Below are 23,799 nucleotides of genomic sequence, written 5' to 3'. Positions count from 1 at the left end.
AGTTTCTTCTCCTGTGGGCCCAAAAAGTCAAGAGGAGACTTGGGCCTCTGTTTATCCTCCCATTTTTGATGGGCCTGGCACTCGGTGTCATCCGGAAAATGCATCTGGGCCTGTTTTTCTCTCTCCTTCTACCTCAGAGATCGATCTTTTTCAGGAATCTTCTTGTCAAGAGATCACTTCATCTGTTTCTCCTTCTTCCTCTTTGTCGGGCTCCATAACTCAGAGGTTTTTTCACGATTTACTTCTAGTGGGTGGTCCTCGACCCTCCTTCGCGACTGAGGAGGAGATTGAGGGGGAAAATCTGAGGGGGAGTAGTTTGGTGGAGAATAGTTTCAAGTTTAGGCCTCCTATCATTCTTCCTGTTGGCAGTTCTTTCCTTCTGTGCTCTTTGGGTTACACAAAGGTGATGCTTGATTTTAGTGGTTTAGGAGGGCTGGTGAATTGTTTTTCTGGTGGAACCAGGGAGCTCTCTTTTCGATCTCTAGTAAGGGTATCGCTTGGAAGTTTCTCTCATCTCTCTTCTCTGAAATGGTGTAGCAAGGAGGAGAATTTTTTACTACCTTTCGTTTCAGAGCTCTCTCCTGTTTTGTCGAGGAATGACTCTGAGTCGGTTTCTCCTCAGGATGTGGTTGAATTGATGGTGGATCATACTCTGCACATTAGTTCTCACTTGGGTTTAGTATTTTCGGGACCTGAAGAGGAATACAGATCTAGTATTAAGGAGGCTGAGCTCAGGGAGGTTGGTGGTGTTATCACTTCAAATACCCTTTCTGAAGCGAATTTGAAAAGAAAGGAAAGAGAGCTGGTAAGATTAAAATCGGATATCAATTATGATTCAGGGTCGCATAGCAAAGGCCCCAAATCCCAGAAAAAAGGAAGAGCTCTCGGTGTCAGGACGGGGAAGATTTCATCTGAATAAGGTTGTTAATGAAGATCTTATCCTGGAATATCAATGGCTTGGGTTTACAGGAGAAAAGAATTCAAATTAAAGAATTAGTTAAATTATGGCGGCCTGAGGTTGTGTGTCTTCAGGAAACAAAGATGGCACATATTAGCAGAATAGACATGAGAAGTATGGGGTTCAAAAATGAATGGGATTTTGTTTTCTTAGCTTCAAAAGGCGCTTCGGGGGGCATTCTGGTGGCTTGGGACACGGTCAAATGGGCCATTAAGGAGGTTTGGCGAGGAGTTTTTTCTCTCTCAGTGGCTTTCCGAAAATCCAACGACAATTCTGTTTGGTTATTACTTCATCATCCTCTGAGAAGTGCCTTTTCTGGGAAGAATTAACAAAGATGAGAAGTCTCTGCTCATTCCCTTGGTGTATTTGGGGGAGACTTCAATGAAATTTTAGCTATAAGGGATCGTTTACGGTGCCAGCGAGTCAATGCGGGCATGAGAGATTTTGCTTATTTCATTGCGTCCAATGAGCTGGTGGACTTACCTTTGGGTGGCGCCTCTTTCACCTGGGCCAGAGGATCGATCAGGAGCAGGCTCGACAGATTTCTACTTTCGGGAGACTGGTTAGCAATAATTTTGGAGGTCTATCAGAAAGCTTTACCTCATTCAGTTTCTGATCATTGCCCTATTCTCTGAACTCCTAAAATGGAGTCGTGGGGCCCGGCCCCCTTTAGATTAGAGTTAGCTTGGTTGGAAGACTCCCTTCTGGAGGCTCGCTTAGTAAGATGGTGGACTGATTGTGTCTTTGAAGGTCCAGCTGATGTAATCATTGGCAAAAAATTACGATTCCTTACGACAAAGTTGAAAGAGTGGGCTAAGGAGAAGAAAGAGCTTGTTCTCGGCAGGAAGAGGATTCTGAGGACAGTATGATGGAGCTAAATGCCCTCGAAGAGTGTGGTCTGGCCTCGGAAGAGGACTATGAGCATCACGGAAGGTTAAGCCAAGAGCATAAAGGGCTGCTGTTGCTCGAAGAAATTTCTTGGCGTCAAAAATCCCGAGTCAAGTGGTTGTCTGAGGGCGATAAAAACACAGCTTTCTTCCATGCCATGGCCAGCGCTCGCAGAAGAAAGAACAGAATTGAATCCTTAGTAGTGGAGGGGGTGTGTGTGTCGGACAAGGAGAAGATTATTGCAGAAATTATTGACTTCTACAGGTCCTTGTACTCTGCCGATGGGATGATTCGCCCAATACCTCAAGAGATTCCGTTTAAAAGTTTAAGCTTGGAGGAATCAGCCTGGTTGGAAACTCCTTTCTCTGAGGAGGAAATTAGGAAAGCTCTGTTTTCTTTAGCGAAAGATAAAGCCCCTGGTCCAGATGGTTTCTGTTTGGCTTTTTTTCAAATATGTTGGGAAGCTGTTAAACCGGACTTACTAAAATTTTTCCTCGAATTTTTTGAGGGATCAGTCCTTGACAAAGGGACAGGTGCTTACTTTTATCGCCCTCATTCCAAAGATTGAAGGAGCAATAAAAATTTTGGATTTTCGTCCGATTAGTTTGGTGGGTAGCCTCTACAAAGTTCTCGCAAAGGTTTTGGCGGATCGTCTCAAAGTGGTTTTACCATCAATTATCTCGGACTGTCAAAGTGCTTTTATAAGTAACCGACAAATTCTTGATTGTTCTTTGATAGCCAATGAAGCTATTGATTATTATCGAAGGAATGGGGAAGGAGGGATTCTCTGCAAGCTTGATATGAAGAAGGCCTATGATCGGGTGGATTGGGGAGCTTTAGATTACCTATTGGGTCGAATGGGCTTTGGTGGCCGATGGAGATGGTGGATCCGAAACTGCTTAGCGTCTGCTTGGTTCTCTGTTCTCATCAATGGCTCAGCCAAAGGCTTCTTCAAATCGACTAGAGGTTTGAGGCAGGGGGACCCTTTATCTCATTTCCTTTTTGTGATTGTAGCAGAATCCCTTTGCAGATTGATGAAAAAAGGAAGTGAGTTGGGTCTTTTTGAAGGGTTTCTAATTGGCAATAATAAGGTAGAAGTATCGATCCTTCAATTCGCGGATGATACTCTCCTGTTTTGCCCGCCGGTATTATCCCAGATTCTAAATCTTAAAGCAATTTTAAGATGTTATGAGATGGTCTCGGGTCAAAGATTTAATTTTGCGAAATTTAGGATGTATGCGATCAACGTTCCCGAGTGTGATGCATCCTCATTTGCAGGTATTCTGGGGTGTGCCTTAGATGCTCTACCAGCATCTTATCTGGGTCTTCCTCTAGGACTGGGAAGACCAAAAAAACACTTATGGATCCCCATTATTCAAAGAATTGAGCGGAGATTGGCCACCTGGAAGCACAGTTTGGTTTCCAAAGGTGGTAGGCTGGTTCTCATAAAGACAGTTTTATCAAATATTCCGATATATTTTCTCTCTCTTTTTAAATGTCCCGTGAGTGTCGCTCAGCGAATTGAGCAAATTCAGAGACGATTTCTGTGGGGAGGTTCGGGGTCTTCAAAGGGGATTTCTCTGATTAAATGGAGTGCGGTTTGTCTGCCTACTAAAAATGGAGGATTGGGTCTTAGGAGGGTTCAAGGCTTTAACCAGGCTCTATTGGGAAAGTGGCTTTGGAGGTTTGGCGAAGAACAATCCTCTTTTTGGGTTAGAGTTATTGGCAGTAAGAACGGGTTTTCCAATGGGCACTGGTGCTCTGCCGACAACTTTAAAATTAAAGGCGTCACGGTATGGAGGGACATCTTGAAGTTGAAGTTCCTTTTTGCATCTGGAGTCCGTTTCAAGGTATATGTGGGGGATAGGATTCGGTTTTGGCAGGATCCTTGGTGCTCGGCGGAGCCTCTTAAGGAGCTGTTCCCTGACTTATTTATGGTGTCATCTCAGAAAGAGGCATGGGTCTCGGATTGCTTTGAAAGAGTGCATGAGAAAGTGGTTTGGTCTCCTAAGTTTCGAAGAGCCTTTTTTGATAGAGAGTTAAATTATCTCCAAGATCTCCTGTCTCTATTAGAAACTTGCTACATCAAGAAATCGGGCGCAGATAGACGAGTTTGGCTTTGGAGCCCATCGGGCTTATTCTCAGTCAAATCCTTTTATCATCAAATGATCACTAGTTCAGCGGAGCCTTTATTTTCCTCAGTTTGGAAGTTATCTTGCCCACCAAGAGTTGCCTTCTTTGGGTGGTCTGTTAGCTGTGGTTGCATTCAGACTAGGGATTTTTTGAGGAAACGAGGAATGTGGTTGGTTGATTATTGCCCTCTCTGTTTATCCGCTGGCGAATCAATTGATCACCTTTTCATCCACTGTAAGGTTGCTAGAGTTATTTGGGGTCTCATTTTCACTCGCTTTGGAATCTGCTGGGTACCACCCAGATCTATGGCTGATTTCATTAGGAGTTGGGAATGGAATCCTTGGAGAAAGAAAGACAGGATCCTTTGGAAGATGTGCCTTCTGGCTGCGTGGTGGTTCTTGTGGAAAGAGAGGAATGCGCAAGTCTTTGAAGGAGAGGCTAGATCTCCCTATTGGATTTATGTAAAGCTGATCGCTGCGGTTATATCTTGGGCTCGAATCCTTCCTTTGTTTCGTTTCATTTCAGCTTTTGACCTTTGGGAAGGATGGGTAATCATCTGTATGGAAGGGGTCAGCAAAGGGAAAATCTTACAATCCTGGAGTTCTCCTTCTCAGGGGATCATGAAGCTTAACTTCGATGGTTCGTCTCTTGGTAATCCGGGCGAGGCAGGAATTGGGGGTCTATGTAGAAATGATAAGGGGGAAGTCCTTTGGGCTTACTCGGGTCCTATTGGAATAGCAGACTCGAATGAAGCAGAGGTTAGAGCTGTTCATAGCGGGATTAAGTTGCTGGATCGTCAGGCTTTCGACAAAATTATAGTCGAAGGGGATTCCTTAAATGTCATTCGATGGCTTTCGGGTGAGGCGATTCCCCCTTGGAGATTTTTGCCTTTTTTTGAGGAAATTGAGGACCTGGCTGTGGGCTCTTCCATTGTGTATGGCTATGTCAGGAGATTAGCCAACGCTGAAGCAGATTCTCTAGCCAGGGGAGGTGTCTTTAGGACAGGATTTGAGTGTTTTGATTATCTTCCTACTTGATTTATTGTAATTTTTTATCTTTGTTTCTTCAGGACCACCTCGGTTTTGTTTTCATATATATAAAATTCTGCCCTTTTCAAAAAAAAAGTATGTGAATAATCATCCACAAAAATAATAAAATATCTAAAGCCATATAATGAAGGAGTTCTAGAGGGGCCCCATACATCAGAGTGAACAAGTTCAAAATCCCTTTGAGACACGATTACTAACACGAGGTGGGAAAGACACACGATGGTGTTTCCCCAACTCACAAGACTCACAATGAAAAGTGGGAATAGGACTCGACAGAAAATAAGATTTCTTAAGCTTATCAATAGGTGGGTGACCCAGACGACAGTGCCATTGATAGGCATTCATAGAGGTACGAAGAGCAACACCAGCAGCAACATTATCTAGGTAGTAGAGGCCATCAATCTCACGGCCCGAGCCAATCCTCATCCCAATCTTCAGTTCTTGAAATACACAATAAGTTGGGAAAAATGAGAGAACAATTAAGAGACTTAGTTAATCGACTAACAGATAACAAACTAACAGGAAAAGATGAGACAGAAAGAACAGACGATAAATGAAGGCCCGTCGATGTGGTGACTACACCAACCCCAGAGACAGGGAATGTAGTCCAATCAGCTAAAGTAACAGAACTAGGGCCCTCTGATGAAAAGGACTGGAAAGAAGAAAGTAGGGTAGGATTACCAGTTGTATGGTGAGATGCTCCAGAATCAATGAGTCATGATCCATAAGACATAACAGACAAAAAACAAGATGAACTACCTTGTTGGGCAAACGTGGCAGACAGTTGTTTTCCTTTGTCTCGTAGATGGACGAGATCGTCATATTCTGCACGAGAGACCACTAGAGTGTCAGAAGTCACAGATGGAGGATGAGTGGATGAAGAACTCTCATAAACAGCAGCGGAGGCATTCACAGGTCTGTACGGATGAAGCTCGAGATGCAAATCATAATAGTAGTCAATGTTGTGGCCGTCCATACGACAATGAGTGCAATAGCAGGACCCAAGACCCCTTCCTCCACCATCGCGGCCTCCCCCTGACTCCCGGCCACGACCACGACCACCACCCTCGCGACCTAACCCAACACGGCTACGGTCACCTCCAACATATGTGACATGAGCAGAACCATCAACTATTGGGTCAGGATGCTGAGTCGCTCGCATACGCTGAACCCTTGAAAAAACATCCTCCAAGGTGGGAATGGGTGGGGAACTCACAATCTGTTGTCGGAGTTGAAGATAGTCAGGCCCCAACAAGTCAAGAAAACAGACAACATGCAACTCCTCTTGTCATTTCTTGAGAACGACTGGATCAGTTGTAAACGGCTGCAATAGATCAACTTCCTGATAGAGTGCGAGATAGTCCATGTAGTGGCCACTCACCGATTTGTCTCTACTCTGAAGGCTAAACCATTCTGATAAACGATCACAAATACGCGTAAGATTATTTGCCCCAGAATACATTGTGGTCGTTTGCTCCCAAACCTCCTTCGACGACTGAAGATACATCAAGGAGGCGGCTATAGGGGGTTCCATACAACCCCAGAGAAATGATCTAACAACGGCATCATCTTCGCACCACTGATCATACTGCAGATCAGTAGTAGCTGGCAGTACACGTTCTAGAAAAGAGATTTTCCTACGTCCAAGGAGATAAATAAATACGGCCATCTTCCTCGGTGGATAATTCGTCCCATCTAACCTGATGGACGCCATCTGAAGAGGGGGTGGGGGGTGGGGTTCCACATGCGAATAACTTGATTGGCCCGTAGAAACAGAAGAACGGGCCTCATCAAGTCGAGGGGCAGCAATTTGGAGGGAGGTTTGATCCTCAGAAGCCATAAGCACTACCAATCACAAAAAAAACAACAACAACCAACACCTTAGGGAATAAATCAAATCCCACAACCACTACAAGTACCACAACAAACAATCAACTGCATAAAGTCACCAAAGAAAACATCTAAGAACCACCAAACGACCCCCTTCAACAACAACCACCAGTAACGAACGACGATAGCCCATAGAAGAAACCAACAACACACCAACCAGCAAAATCCATATGCGACAGAATCAGCAATAACATAAACTACGAGACGAGAACAACTCACATTACGAGAGGATAGGGTTAGGGTTTGGGTGAAGGGCTCCGGAAAGTGTATAGGTTGGAATAGATTATGCGGTTAGGGTTTTGGGTGTGAAGAGGAGGTGCGGCTAGGGTTTGGGTTTTGAATAAGGGTTGCGGCTAGGTTTTTGTGTGCTGGGGAGGTGCGGCTAGAAAATGATTGTGAGGTATGAATGGGAGGTTGTGAGGTAAGATGATTGATGGTTAGGGTGTAGAAAAAAAAAACCAAAAAACAAAACTTCAGTCAAGAAAAAGGCCTATTAGGGTTAGGGTTTGGGGAACGAAGAAGGAAAACCTACCTTTATTCACCCATGGCTCTGATACTATGTAAAGTTACATGGTATATTAACTTTGGTGAGAAAAGAGAGACACGAAAGAGATGGAGGGGGAGAGAGAGAATAAATTAGTTCTCTCCCTCATGCACGACTAATATATATATATATATATATATATATATATATATATATTATGTTATATGCCAAATATGCCCTTACACATATATGTGTATTTATTCAACAACAGAATCCCGAAAGCCTAAGGGAAATCCTGAAACAAATGAATGAGAGTCCATATATGATGCTACGAATGATCCCAAGAATGAATCAGACAAAATCTAATAAGACTGAGTAAGTCTCTAAAGAAGGGGAGAGACAATGGAAGGCTCCGAGTATCCTCATCATCGCCCTAACCTAAGGAGATAGATTTCTAGATATCTTCCTAAACTAGGGGACAAAATCTTAAACTAGAGGACAAAATCCTAAGCTAATGATCAGAATCCTAAACTAAAAGACAGACAATATTGTTTAAGTGTTTTTATAATTTTTATGTTTTTTCACCCTTTCAGCTAAAGGGAACGTACAAGAGACACTCTATACTCACCATAGGCTAGTAGAATGTCGACAAGGAAGGACAATCCCGAAAGCCTAATGCTTCGTTTGGTTGTTAGTAAAAAACAAAAATCCATTGGATTTTTGTGGAAAAAAGGAGGTGACATCAGCATTACCTTGGAAGTCTCCCATGTAATTTTCTAGGGAATGATGCTCTCTCTTTCTCTCTCTTCCCTCTCTCTCCACTCATAATGACACTCTTGTTTAATAAATGCTTGTCCCCTCCCTTGCCTCCTCCATTTTTCCACAAAAATTCAATGGAATTTTTTTTACTTGCAACCAAACGAAGCATAAGGGAAATCCCGAAACAAATGAATGAGAGTCCCTATATGATGCTAAGAATGATCCCAAGAATGAATAATGATCCCAAGAATGAATAAGACATAATCTAATAAGACTAAGTAAGTCTCTAAAGAAGGGGAGAGACAATGGAAGGCTCCGAGTATCCTCATCCCTAACCTAAGGGGACAGATTTCTGGATATCTTCCTAAACTAGGGGACAAAATCCTAAACTAGAGGACTAATGTAAACATAAAAGAAAACTTTAAAAAAAATCAGAAGACTTTGCAAGAGAAATATAAGGAGCCCTAGAAGAGATTGAGGCCGGCAGTATCACAAAGGCCACATCTTTACTGCACTCTCACATTGAGGGGGACAAACCAGTGAGCGAACCTGGCTGCTGCTTGTACTGGAATGCAGAAAGAAAGAATTCACAATTGATGAGGGCCTAAACCCACTTAATAAAGAAACATAACTCTAAATATGTTGAAGTAGATTTGAATTTGATTCTTCTGTATCTAAATTGCTTATGGAAAAGAAACCGAGCTCCATTATGTTCATATTATAACCTTATCAGTTAGATTTGAGAGAGATCCTCAAATTCTTATTGAATAATTGACATTTTGGAGTCTAATATATGGAAGTTTCACCTTTTTAATATCTTAAGTTAATTCAGGTGATCAACATTAATATTATGATGAGAATTTATGTGAGGGATGCATGTAGCATTTTGTACGAATTTCACTGAAAGCTCTCAAACCGTTGGATTTAGATCTAAGGGGTATAAATGGCACCTTATTTTGGGACTTCTCTAAAGAAAAGAAAATGGTTGAAATAATTGTTGTTGCTGTAACTAACAAAAACAAAAGGGGTAGAGTGACTGATACGTCTGCCACTGCAGCAGACTGTCGCCTCCCTTATCCCCCTCCCTCTCATCTGTCTTCTTCTCTCCCTTCCCTACTCTCTTTCAACCGGTCCACATCTCTCCCTACTAGTTATCCTTCCCTCCTCTTACTCTTATTGCAGCTCATCGTCATGATTTTAATTTGATTTTGAAGCCGATTTCCTACTTGGAGTCCGGAAGATTATTGCATCTCTCTAGCAAGGTAGCTTGACCTACTTATGTCGTTTACAGTAGATCCTGTTGTTCTTTCCAAGCGTTAGCAGAATTTACGTGTTGTTCGCTATCTTAACTCTCTGGGCCCCGACTATCTTCAGCTACCAGGAGATCTTCCGCTCTGGCTCTCTTCCGTCTCTTGCTGACACTTTCTCTCGTGTACAGCGTATAAGAGCTACTCCGATCAGTGCGCCGCATATTGATGGGTCTGCACTTGCTACTTATACGGGTGGTGATCTAGGTTGTAGTCTTGGTAGGTCTGGCCGCAGTCGTGATGGTGGTGGTCATGGCCGTGGCTATGATGGTGCTGGTCGTGGTCGTGATTCAGGGGGGAGGGGGGTCGTGGTCGTGGGTCTCATTATTGTACCCATTGTCATATCAATGCCCACAATATTGACTATTGTTATGATCTACATCTAGAGCTCCGTCGCCACCTTACTTCTACTGCTTTGGTAGCCGCTTCGGTTCCTCTGTTTGTCTTCTTCAGAAAGCGATTTATGAACTGAAACAATCTCCGAGGGCATGGTTTGGGAGGTTCAATGATGCAGTCCTACGGTTTGGCATGAAACAATGCGATGTTGATCACTCTGTTTTCAGCTACGAGTCCACTATAGGGCCTATCTTCTCGATAGTATACATGGATGACATTGTGATCTCGAGAAATGACCAAGTTGGTATACGAAGATTAAAGACTTTCCTCTAGGGAGAGTTTTCCACTAAAGATTTGGGATTCCTCATATACTTTCTTGGCATCAAGGTAGCGCGTTCTCGTTATGGGCTTTCTTTGTCATAGAGAAAGTATATGTTAGACATATTGGAGGAGACATGCTCTATGGGGGTGAAACCTGCATTAACACCTATGGATCCTAATGGCAAACTCCTTCCAGATCAAGGAGATTTAATGGAAAATCCAGGACAATACTGGAGACTTGTTGGGAAGCTGATTTATTTGGCAGTTACTCGCCCTAATATTTCGTATGCAGTGGGAGTTGTTAGTCAATTTATGAATTCTCCTCGCACATCTCATTGGGCAGCAATAGTTCAGATTATCAGGTACTTGAAGGGTACGCCAGGGAAAGAACTTTGCTTCAAGAGAAATGATTACGAAAGAATAGAAGGGTTTACTAATGCAGATTGAGCAGGATCTCTAGCAGATAGGAGGTCTACAACTGGCTATTGCACCTTCGTTGGAGGTAATATGGTGTCTTGGAGAAGCAAGAAACTAGACATTGTGTCTAAATCTAGTGCAGAAGCAGAATACAGGGCTATGCCATATACCAGTGGAGAATTGATTTGGTTACGCTCTTTTTTGTCTGAGATTGATCTTTCATCTTCAGGTCCAGCACGATTATATTATGATAACAAGCCTACAATTTATATTGCCTCTAACCCAGTCTTTCATGAGAGAACCAAACACATTGGGTAGACTGCCACTTCATTCGTCAGAGAATTCAAAGAGGCGAGATATGCACTATGTTCACTCGACTAGCTCATCAACTCACATATTTGTTCACTAAACCGTTAGGGCCAGCTAGGTTAAAAGATGCTTGTAACAAGCTTGGAATGTATGATATATACCTTCTAGCTTGAGGGGGGGTGTTAGATTCACCACTTTAAAGAGGGCATTCTTCTCATTGTATACACAGACACATAGATAAATATATTTCGTGTGGAGTGGGAGATAACTCTCTCACGCCATTCTCTTCCTCTCACGCCTCAATCTCATTAATTTTCTTTTTTTTGAATGGCAAAATCTTTATTAGGGTATTCAAAAGTGATTCCAAAACCCTACCCTACCTAAGAAACTATCTCGGGGTGGGTTCCGGGTTGGCTTTTCCAAAACCCTATCCTACCTAAGAAACTATCTCGGTGTGGGTTCTTTTAGGGAAAACCCTTGATTCATAAACCCGACCCTACCCGTGATATAGTTTCTCGGGTTGGGTCGGGGTCGGGTTTCTCCACATTCTCAAGTGAAATGATGTTAATTGTTGTCAATTACTAAAACTAAAGTTCCGCAAATAAAAAATAGAAGCTATAAAATTTGATTTTTAAACTCTAATTGTGTATCAAAAGAAGTAACGTGGTGATCACACTCCCCCACATAAATCAGCCCAAACAATAGTCTAGAAACAGAATTTATAGCACATATGCATGGGAATTGACATCAGTACAACCATGTTTTTATTTAGGCACTAAACCCATCTTGTCATTTATTATTTAAAGCGCTATCAAGGGTTAAGCTCTTACAAACCAATTAAAAATGGAACAACAAGCTGTGTTTGTGCAATTATTAAATTATGGTTGTGCTGATATCATTTCCCTAAATGATATAGTAAACATATGGAACTTGTTAAATATAAGATATGACAGCACAGCAATAATACTACGACAATAAAACTGGTAGTCTACAATTTACTATGTACAATATTCATGGGCAAACTATTTCTTTTGGAGTCTTTGGAGAAATTTGATTATCTTCCCCCTTGAGGGTGTTTTCTCTTGAGTTGTAACTGTTTATTTCTTTTTTGTATTCTCCGACCATCTTGGTCTTTTTAATGAATTCTATCATTCAAAAAAAAATAAAAATTCATGGGCACACTATCTACCTCTTTTTCTTTTGAATGGGCAAACTTTCTACCTCTTTTCAGTGAACCATATATGATTCTAAATGAAATATTCTATTGGCACTGTATACATTCAAAGAGAATGTAATTGAATTTTATGCAAATTCAATTTAGACGTGTGACACGTACAGTCATCATTTTTCTCCTTGCTTTCCTTTCATTATTTTATCATTGTTAGTGAAAGGGCACAGAAATTTGAGTTGCAACTGGGGTCAGGTCGGGTTTTATAGAACCCTACCCTACCCTAGAAGCTATCTCAGGCCAGGTCGGATTTAAAAAAAAAAAAAAAAAAAAAACCCCTAGATTCCTGAACCCAACTCATGGTTTTTTCGGGTCGGGTTGATGCGGACCCAAGTTGCAACCTTAGTGGACAGGCTATGGTCGACAATGTGGGGCCACGGTCATCTGTCAAAGGTATTGAAATTTTTCTCCTATTTTTGAACATTTTCTCCCATGGTCGTCTGTGAGGACCCACAGTCATCCGTCCAAAGCACTGAATTTGTTCTTTCATAGTTCAAACCATAGTTGACGGAAACTCCCTGGGCAAGTGGGAAACCCGTTTCCCCTAAAACGCGTTTCTCGTGGTTGGGAAACTCGTTTCCCCTAAAATGAGGGAAACACGTTTCGGAAACGTTTCCAAAATATTATACAAAATTGGAGAAATATTTCTGAAACACATGGGAAACATATGAAAAGCTTACGTAAATAATGTGTCAACGCGTGATAAACGTATGCAACACTCGTAGAAAACGGATATGAAACATGTGTGGAACTTACAAAAATCACTGTGGAAAAAACACATCATTTCCTAAGACATTTCTCGTACAATTTTCTATTGTTTCTCGTTTCTCGTTTCCCCTGTATTTGTTTTCATGCGTTTCCCGTTTTCGTTTCACGTTTCGTTTCCCGTTTCCATTTCCCACCCTGGCAACTATGGTTCAAACTCCAGTGGGCTATTGAGACTTGTGTGCAATGATTATTATGTTCATTTTAACTCACTTAACCTTGTTTTAGACTACCCTAGTGCCATTATCCACAAATGCCATTGAGGAATTACTTTTACATCACTAAGTTTTCAATCTTGAGAGCTTATTCAAGACCTCAATCTTCTCCTTCAAGCTCCATGAATCTTCTTCTTTAGGATCATTATACTTCTCCATTCTTCATGGCTTCAAGCTCCATGCCTTCATGACTTTGATCCATGCATTGATTGCTTGAATTTGACCTTGGACAACCATTCTTAAACACATTTCAAGCATTAGTATGAACTAATATAAAGAGACAAATTGTGTTTTTTGTCATCATAAAATGAATTGAGAAAGTGACCAAGGTTGAACCCTTGGGCTAACATCATCCATTTTCGCTTTGTAACCCACACTTGATAGGCATCCTTCATCCCTTGGAAAAACTAAATAGTTGAAGATCACTTCCCTTTGTCATTTAACCTTATTTATTTGTTTTGACTTTAGCATTTTTCATGTGTGTGCAGGCTCCTCTTTTGATTGGTTGTGATGTAAGAAACATGACTGTGGAAACGTTAGAGATTCTAACCAATGAGGAGGTTATTGCAGTAAACCAAGGTAATACATTTTCAAAGTTTACATGTCATGGCTAAATATGTGGTTTCATGTTATTTACTTTGGTTGAGTTGCACAATTGGATCTATGGATGATTTATTTGGTCTACCTGTTTGACTGACATAATTGATTAAACATCGGAGATTTTTAGGTTTGCATCTATCATCTCATAGCACTTTTAAGGTGCTTTCGAGTACAACATAGTTGAATGAGTTAATGAATAAGGTCAAAAGATTGTTTTGTAATTACAAAATAATATTGAAAAGCAGTAAAGGCAATAATAGTAATATATCACTTATATAGCTAAGGGAGTCGTGAGGTGGCACTAGATGAGAGCAATGAAGAACTTATCATAAAGGAGAAGAATGAGAGAAATGGGGGAAAAGTTGAAAGATTAAAATAATAAATTAGTAATGAGTTTGGTGGTTGATGGAGCAGAAGGACCCTCAGAAACTGAAAAACCTCCTCCACCATGTGGTTTGAGCCAATAGTTCAGCAAAGCAGTGTGTTTTTTAACTCTTTACTGTACCATTTGGTTTCAGCCAAAAGTTTAGCAAAGCACTTGAGTTTTTTAACTCACATGTGTATGATCAATGGACTTTTATCTAGTGCCTTATCGTAGCATCTAACAGACTTTGAAGAGGTTTCAAAGGAAGTTTAGATATTGTAAGAATGTGTGATTCCGTCAAATATCTTTGTTGACTTTTAGTCACTAATGCTGTATCACTTGGCTTCTCTATTAGAATTACTAAATACTGATAAATTTATTTAATTTTACTGTAATCAATCATCCCATTGCAGTTTTAATTTGTTCTTCATGAGTATGGTTAGAAGCGAAGAGAACATCATTGGAACAGAAATTTGAGGCAGAAATCTTCTGCATGAGTTGCACCTTTTACTTTGGTAAAGTTGAGCCTTTGTCCCAGCTTTGATGGCATCAGGTGCATAACTTTAAGGGTTCAAACTTTACAATTAAATAAAAAGAAAAAGGAAAAAATATATTATTTTCTTTGGAATGTCACTCTTAGTTCCACTTCCAAACCTCTTCCATGTAACCAAGGTTTTAAATTTTGGTTTCAGAATGCGTTTTGGTCCTCACCGAAACCGAAATTTCAGCCAAAATTACCGAAATTTCTGGATGATATTAAATAACAAATAAAATTTACATTTTTTAGGGATATTCCTTAGCCACCACTATCCATATGTCCATCTTTAATGCTATCGATTTGTTTATATATATATATATATATATATATATATATATATATATATATATAGAGAGAGAGAGAGAGAGAGAGAGAGAGAGAGAGAGAGAGAGAGAGAGAAAAGGGTTGCTGCACTTGAGCACAGAAACAGGGGGGTGGGGTCTTTGGGGGGGTGATCCTAAGCATTCATTTGGAAGGCCCCATCATGGATGGGGGGCCTACAAAAAATCAGCTTCATTGGATCACCAATGGGTGTCCATTTGTGGGGCCAAAAATGGACAGATACTGTTTGTCCACAAATCTGTCCATTTTTGGCCCCACAAATGGACACCCTAAGGTGATCCAATGGAGCTGATTTTTCGTGGACACCCTACCCATGAAAGGGCCCATCAAATCAATGCTTTGGATCCCACCCAAAATGTGGCCCCACCCTGTTTCTATGCTCGAGTGCAGCAACCCTTCTCTCTCTCTCTCTCTCTCTCTCTCATATATATATATATGGTATCCACAAGGGCGCCATATTCTAGGAGCCCAAACTATGTGATTGAATAAATCCTCCTCTATCTGTTGCGGGTCGAGGGCTCCTTCTCCTTCCCCTTCTTCAAACTCATATTCGTATTTTTCGTATAGAAATCTATGATCAACGATAGAACAAGATCCATTTTGCATCATATCTAACGGATTCCTTGGTTCGGACCGAAGAAGCAATGTCACTCGATCATTATCAAACTGACTGCAATCTTTTTCTATCCGTGAGGATCCCACCAAAGCACCTTCTACTTCTAATAGGCCATGAACTAGATCAGAATCATTCTCAACGAATCTATAAGAAGTGGTCCAATTTTTTTCATCGGGTCCGGGTGGAGACCAAAGATCTTGAGCGACCGATCCGGCAGAACAACTCAAAAGATAAAGAAGTATCGTTAATTTCTTCATGCTCGTTCCAAGTTCGAAGTACCATTTGTACAAATAAGAATCCCCTTCCTTACATGATTTCTTCTTCATATAGATAGATATAGGATCTATGGGGCAATTACTTAGAAGTACATTTTGTGCAACAGCCCTTCCTATATGATAGAAAAGGATCCCATGATCCTGAACCGATCTTACCTCGGATCGCAAATCCCAAGTTTGTCTATGAAGAGCTGATCTAATTGTATTAGTGTCTATAATTGATTTCTTCTGTGTAATACTAATTGATAGGGCCTCATTGGTAAGTGCTACAAGATCTCGTGCATTGGAACCCATGGTTATGGACCCGAATCTGTTAGTATGGGACATTTTCGTTTCCAAGCGAAATCCCCTAGTATATGAAAGAATGAAAAAGTGCTTTCGTTGTTGTGGAATAAGAAGCCTTTGTGTGTGTGTGTGTGTGTGTGTGTGTGTGTGTGTGTGTGTGTGTATATATAGAGAGAGAGAGAGATTCTTATATTGGCACTAGCATGTTTTGATAAATGCTACTACTCATATGCCATTTAAAAAAGAAAAGACAACCTGAGTTTGTTGATTCCTTAAATGTGCTCACAAATCTTAGTCGGCTCCCGCTCGACCACTGTATAACTAAAGGTACATTCAAGTCTGTTTGTTAAGTGCAAGGAGTAAATGTGGAGGTTTGAAATTGGGGGATAATCTTGCCAAAACTGCTTAGATTGCAGAACTGAATTGTTGTTTCTAAAGGTACTGGAGATTAAAAGAAATCATGGGGATTTAGATTATGGGAAATGATATCAGAACAACCATGTTTTGATATTTTCACAAACAATCTTGTCTTTTAGTATTTAAAGAGCTGTCAAAAGGTTATTGCATTTCCCAAAAAGCTCTCAGGAGCCAATTAAAAAAGAAAAGATAGCTGGGTTTGTGCAAATACCGCTGTGCTGATAACATTTCCCTAGATTATATATTTTTCAATGTTTTCCCCTTTTTATCCAATTTGTGTAGAATGTTGTCTCAATTCTAAACCCTTTAGACTCATGTTGACAGACATAGTAACCGGAAACTCCTTGGGCAGGTGGGAAATTCGTTTCCCCTAAAACGCGTTTTGGAAAGGTGGGAAACCCATTTCCAAAATGCATGAGAAACATATAAGAAACTTATATGAAACACGTGAGAAACATAATGAAAACCTATAGAAAACACATGTGAAGCGTGTGGGAAATATGTGTGAAACTTAGGAAAATCATGTTAAAAAACACACAAAAAATTGTGGAATAGATATTAAAAAGGAAAACAACAGTGTATACCGCAATAAAAACTAAAAGTAAAAAATATCCAAATGGAAATTTGAACTTACAAAATTTAAATCTACAAAACCATATATTTCATGTTTTTCTTGTGTTTCACATGCGTTTTCATTAACGCTTCTCTATCGTTTCTGAAACATTTCTAAGACGTTTCTCTTATGATTTTTATTGCTTTCCCGTTTCTCGTTTCACCTCTATTTTTTCCTTGCGTTTCCAGTTTCCGTTTCCCGTTTCGCTTCCCGAATCTGTTTCCCACCCTGGCAAATGTGACAAACATTGAGAGAAAATCATTATTTATCATTTTTCTTGTTTTATTATATACTTAGCGGTCCTCATATGTTAGAACCACCTATCGAACGTTGTTAGCTATCCCGTTTCTGGCCGATCATAGTGGATGAAAATGTTGATTTTATTCTCACACTTACCAAAGAAACTATTAGGTCAGACACCATTTATTGAAACTATTGGTCATTTATTTAATTTTAGTCTATTTTTGCAATCCACTTATCTGGTTATACTTTTTAATCTCTATACTAACTCCCTTTCCAGACATTCTCTGCCCCACCACACGTGGAAATTGGTCCATTTATGTGATAGGCCACCATCAGCCTCTAAGAGACTGGTCCCTTTGAGAATTGATGATCATAATGCATCAATCATAGCCTATAACAACAAATGGAAATGGTGAAATTTCTTTGGAGATGACTAATTGAGGGTTTCATGATTCATCAAAGGTTTGAAACCAAGCAACAATTCTCCCCTGATTACTCACCTATAATTTGCAGATGCTCATTAATCTTTATGTAAGAAAAGATAGAGTACATGTGGAATCTCAAAAGGGTATTAGGTGGTTCCAATTGACGTCAGGCTTGAAGATCAATTTCTCCAAGAGCTCACTTGCTGGAATTAATATGCAGCCTGAAGAGGTGGAGGATTATGTAGCTATCATTGGATGTGGGAAAGAAGAATTACCTTTTAGGATTATGTAGCTATAATTAATATGCAGCCTGAAGCCTCTCTTTGGGACTTGGTAGTGGAAAGAATTGGAAGGATGTTAGGTACTTAGAAGAAAAAATACCTTTTCTTTGCGGGAAAGATCACACTCAGTAAAGCGGCGCTAGCAAATTTACTAGTGAATTTCATGCCATTGTGTAAAATTTCGGTGAAAGGTGACTAAGAGAATAGAGAAACTACAGAGAGACTTCTTATGGGAGGAGGAAAATCAAATAAAAAGCTCAGTGTCTCACCAAATGGAAGAGGGTTTGTAGAATTAAATCTCAAGGCAGCTAGGGAATTGGCAAAAATCAAATTGCACAACAAGGCTGTTAAAGTATAAAAGATAAATACTTGCTTTCTCCTACAGCTTAAGCTTTTGGAGTAACTGGTAGTTAACATGGTATCAGAGCCAAAGGTCTCGAGTTCAAACCTCCCGGATAGCAAAAATCCACATGCGATGGTCGGCCCAAAGTGGAACCACATGAGCCACGTGTTTTCCAAGTGGGCCACACGTGCGGGGGAGTGTTAAAGTATAAAAGATTAAATAACGCCTTTCTCCAAAGGCATTGTTGGGGACGTGGTTGTGGAGGTATGGGGAAGAAAATAGTGCTTTATGCCACAAGATCATTGGGGACGTGGTTGTGGAGGTATGGGGAAGAAAATAGTGCTTTATGCCACAAGATCATTGGGGACAAATATGGGAGGGATTGGAGAGATTGGGAGAGTAGGAACCCGGTGATTAGGAAAAGGTTCGGGAGCATAAAGTTCATTTGTGCATCCAGACCTCTGTATGAACCTCTTGTTAGATATAGAGTGGAGAGGAGAGAGAGCACTAGGTTTTATGCAGACCATTGTTTAGGTGAGTCGAGCCTTCACCATGCTTTCCTGGACCTATATGTTTTAGCAACCAGTAGAGTTGAGAGTTTTTTACTACCTGGTTAGAGGGGGTGATGGAAGGGTAACTTGGGACCTTAGGCTTAGGCGCAACCTTAAAGATGAGGAAATCACCAGTTTCTCCTCTCTTTTAGAGACCTTGCATGCTTGTTATTGCCTCACCCAACCTTCTTGATGGGAGAATATGCAAATATGACCCTCAAGGACAGTTTTCTATTCTCTCATTTTTTTTACCGGTTGAACTCTAACAACAAGAGAACGTCCTGTCGTGCAAAGGTTTGGAAATCCATAGTTCCTCCAAGGATCACAACTTTTGCTTGGACAATGGTGCACATAAAATTAACTCTTTTGACCGGCTCAAAGAAAAAGAAGAAGAAAATTCCACCTTGTAAGTAGGTTTATATTATGCGAAAAGCAAGAGGAAACGCTGATCTAATGGAAGGCCATTATTGACAGTTTTGGTGTTGCATGGGCACCTCAAAGATAGATTAGCAAAATTCTTTAAATTGGCGTGGAAGACCTTTTGGAGAAACTAGCCAAGCTCTATGGAAGTCAGTCCCATATGCACTCACATATGGCATATCTGGAAGGAGAGTAACAACCAGATATTCGAGGAGAAAGGACAAAGCTAGGAGCAAGCTACCAATTTGATGACATATTAAGAAAATGGAAAACAATCGTGAACGGGGAAGGAGCAAGGATTATCATTGCTCCAAAATGGCAACCTCCACCAGATGGGTGGTTAAAGGTGAACTTTGATGGGAGCTCAAAAGGAAAGCTGGGACCCGCTCGCATTGGAGAATATTATCCATGATTCAAGTGGCAGGATGATAATGTCTTATGATATTATGTAAAATTAGGGCTTTTGAGGGCAGGTGAATTCTTCCAACTATTCAGGCGATTCTAGAGGCGAAAGAAAAGGTGATTCGTGGCTCTCCCCTCCCTAGGTCGATGGAATCCCTAGGGAGGGAGATGGTTATCCCCCCCCCCCCCTCTCTCTCTCTCTCTCTCTCTCTCTCTCTCTCTCTCTCTCTCTCTCTCTCTCGTCTCCTCTTTCTCTGAATTTTGAGCCTCGCCCTCTCTTTCTTGTCTCTCCCCATTGCTGGCCCCTTCTCGTCTCCCTCTCATCCTCTTCATTTTTTGAGTCTCGCCCTCTCTTTCTTGTCTCTTCCCATTGCTGGCAAAAGTTTAACCGTGAAGGCCAGATCTGGAGTATGGCTCTTCCGTGGTGGCTAGATCTAGGGCCGTGGAGGCCAGATCTGGGACCATGGAGGCCAGATCTGGAGATGTGGAGGCCGTGATGCTGGATCTGGAGCCGAAGAAAACCACGGAGGTTGTCGGAGGCCGTGAAAGGCCGTGGGTTGTTGGATCCGGAGTCGTGGAAGGCCGGCTATAGGCGAAGCGATCTTATTTTTCAGGCCGAGGATTACCGGAGGCTGTGGATTGCCGGATTAGCAATGGGGTTGATGGGTTTGGCTGTAGGAGGCTGTGGTCTCTGGAATCAAGATCATGGGTGTTGGCCTGAGGACGGGCGTGGTGGCCAGTGGCAATGGTGGTTGCCGGATTTTGATGACGGTGGTGGTGGCTGAGACTCCCCCGGCGAATATGTTTTCTGTAGAGGAAACTAAGGTGGGACTGGAGGTGGTGACCGTGGTGATTGGTGGTGGTTCGAGGTGGAGGCCGTCGGAGATCCGATGTTGTTCGGTGGTTGGCTATCGTGCACGGTGAGGGCGTACGATTGCTCTGGGCTTTTGAGCGGGATTTTTGAAAATCGAATTCGGGATGTGGTGAAGTCGGTATGACGTGGCACGTCACGATCTTGGCTTGGGGGGGCCCACAATATGGCATTTTTTTTGGATTCGATACAATTAAGGCTATTGGGAATTGTGAGGGTAATGGGTTTTCTTTTGGGCCAAGGAGAATGCTCATGGGCAATTCATACTATGTAAATCTGGTGGGACTACTGGTTCCCATTGTAAAATTTGCCGGTATGAATATATTTGTCAATTTTCAGAAAAAAAGGATGATAATGTCTTATTCATGATCGGCTGTAATATATGACTCGAACGAAGCTGAAGCTAAAGACTTATTGCGGGGAGCTCAAGTGGTACACGAACGCTCATCGGGGTCCCTTAATAATTGAAAGCGACTCAATCAACATCCTTGCATGGGCAACCAACAATGCAAAAGGCCAATGGAAATTAACCGCCTTCACAATTTCAGTTACTTTTAAAAGAAATCCTTTTCCTGTGGCACTCGAGATTCCTATAGAGTAATGATGGCCCACTGAATCAATTGCCTGAATCATGATGTACGTGCTCCACACTGTAGGAATGAGAATGGGGAGAGTGGGTTTAGCATTTATTTTATTACAGATTAATAGTATTTCTTTACATCATCTGGTTACTTTCCGGAAGTGTTGACATTCAAGTAAGCTATCTAACACGGCGAGTCATAAGTTACATAGCTTGTCAGTGTAGCATAATCATATATACTCAACTCAACTAAGCCTTTGTCCCAAACTAGTTGGGGTCGGTGTAGCTTAATCATATATATTTGCTTTTGTTTCAGGTATGCTTTTATGATGCTATAGTTTATTTCCTTTTACAAATATATAGCAGAGACAGCAAAAGCAACTGCTTTAATATCCCTTGTGTGTGAACCAAATCATGTTTCCTTTATCTTTTGAGATCCTGATAGTTTAGGATACGTTTTGATTGACCTTTCTAAGATGGTTTATGATTAATAACAAGAAAGCACTTGGTGTTTCTGCAGACCTTCTTGGCGTTCAAGGAAGGAAACTTTCAGTTGATGAAAGTGACAGTTGTGCCGAGGTAATCTTGCTTACATTTTTACTTCAGTATCTGTGACCCATTTTCATCTTCTCAAGCTTTTGGCATGACCCAATTGTACAATTGCAATTCTTATTTGATTCACTATATCACTATACAAAAAAGAAGCGGAGCCTTTTTTCCATTAAGGCTCCACTTCTTTCGATGTAAACTTGGATGTAAATTTGTTTTATGTTTATGTTTATAACAAAAAACAAATTTTACATCGAAAGAAACTGCTCTTAATTGACTTTCAGAAGTCAAGTGCGTGCAAGATTTTCAGGTCATTTCATTTTCTTGTAGATATGTCATTGATTATTTTGCCTTTGTGATTGCAGGTATGGGCAGGTCCTCTATCTGGAAACTGCTTGGTAATTGCACTTTGGAATCGATGCCTGAAAGTTGTGAACATTACAGCAAAATGGGAAGCACTCGGCCTTGACTCAACTATCAGTGTTTCCGTAAGAGATTTATGGAAGGTGAGAATACATGCATAAACATTCATGTATGCTTGCAAACATGTGCATATGTACCATTCAATATATATATATATATATATATATATATATATATATATATGTGTGTGTGTGTGTGTGTGTGTGTGTGTGTGCGCGCGCGTGCGTGTTGTGTGTGTGCGTGCGCCCACGTGCGCTCATGTGTGCATGTGCATGCATAAACATGGCACACACATTATAGGTGTTGTGTATTTATTTGAAATGATATCCCCACTCCCTTTTTCAGTAATGGTAACACTTCTTGAATTGGTTATTGAGAGTATTTTGGGAACTGTACCATTATTGAATCAAATGTGTGAGAATATCATCTCTTTGTGTGTATACATAGGCTACTGGTACTAGCACTACCATGTTTTGATACTTGCACTAACTCAACTTGTCTTTTATTTTTTAATTGGATAATAAACCTTTGACAGCTGGTTAACTGATAAAGGACAAGGTGAGTTAGTGCAATTATCAAAGCAATGTGATGTGAATATCAGTAGTAAATGTGTGTGTGTGTGTGTGTGTCCATATATATATATATGAGAATAGAGTTCGTGAGGGTGCCCTCATATAAGCTTATATGAGGTGGCTCTCACAAAACATAAGGGGCCCACATTGTTAGGATGATCCAAAGCATTCATGTGAAAGGCCCCATCATAGATAGGTTGTGTACAAAAAATCAGCTCCATTGGATCATCCTAACCCCTCCAAAAGTGGGGCCAAAAATCGTCAGATTTGTGGACAAAACGTGTCTATCCATTTTTGCCCCCACTTTTGGAAGGGTTAGGATGATCCAATGGAGCTGATTTTTTGTACACTCCCTATCTATGATGGGGCCTTTCAAATGAATGCTTCGGATCATCCTAATAATGTGGGCCCCTTATGTTTTGTGAGAGCCACCTCATATAAGCTATATGAGGGCACCCTCAAGAACTCTATTCTGTCTCTCTCTCTCTCTCTCTCTCTCTCTCTCTCTCTCTCTCTCTCTCTCTCTCTCTCTATATATATATATATATATATATATATATATCTGTGTGTGCGTGGTGTGTGAATATCAGCAGTGTGTGGTGTGTACACGCACGTACATGCACGGATGCAACGATGTGGTGCATATGGCTAGTTTTTTTCATCATTTCTGTTTTTCTTTTCCCTATTCTTCTATACAAAAACACTCACAAAGAGATGATTACCAGCATGAAGATCTATCGGGAATTACAGTGGGATCTTTCGGAGCTGAGGTCCAGTCCCATGCTTGTGAAATGTACATCCTTACCCCAACTACTGTCTCTGTAATTTAATCTGCCACAGTGACCTGATGTATATTAGTAAACTATTATGCATTGCACTAATATCTATCAGATCGATAGTAATTTGGTATACTGGTATGCTTATGCTTGTGGAAGTAAGTTGTGCATGTTCTTGTTGAAGCTTTTACTTCTGCCTAGGTTGCTAGGTTTTTACACTACTGTTACTTGAAATCCAGTTATCAGATTCTCCA

The 23,799-nt window shown here is 41.0% G+C and overlaps 1 protein-coding gene across 1 annotated transcript in view; it reads left to right on the top strand.

Moving 5' to 3' along the window:
• LOC143880215 (Melibiase family protein) overlaps window positions 1–23,799 on the top strand; it is a 46,271-nt gene extending 22,472 nt beyond the window's left edge. Inside the window, exons 12-15 of the mRNA XM_077383028.1 lie at window positions 13,548–13,638; window positions 21,746–21,804; window positions 22,140–22,280; window positions 23,495–23,799. Of these exons, the coding sequence (XP_077239143.1) occupies window positions 13,548–13,638; window positions 21,746–21,804; window positions 22,140–22,280; window positions 23,495–23,599 (396 nt within the window). The 3' untranslated portion in view covers window positions 23,600–23,799. The remainder of the gene's footprint in view (window positions 1–13,547; window positions 13,639–21,745; window positions 21,805–22,139; window positions 22,281–23,494) is intronic.

Source organism: Tasmannia lanceolata, unplaced genomic scaffold (assembly GCF_043159265.1).
Source record: "Tasmannia lanceolata isolate RefF3 unplaced genomic scaffold, GAP_Taslan_0.1 ptg000006l, whole genome shotgun sequence".
In the NCBI taxonomy this organism is placed as follows: Eukaryota; Viridiplantae; Streptophyta; class Magnoliopsida; order Canellales; family Winteraceae; genus Tasmannia; species Tasmannia lanceolata.
This window is presented reverse-complemented; position numbering and strand designations above follow the sequence as displayed.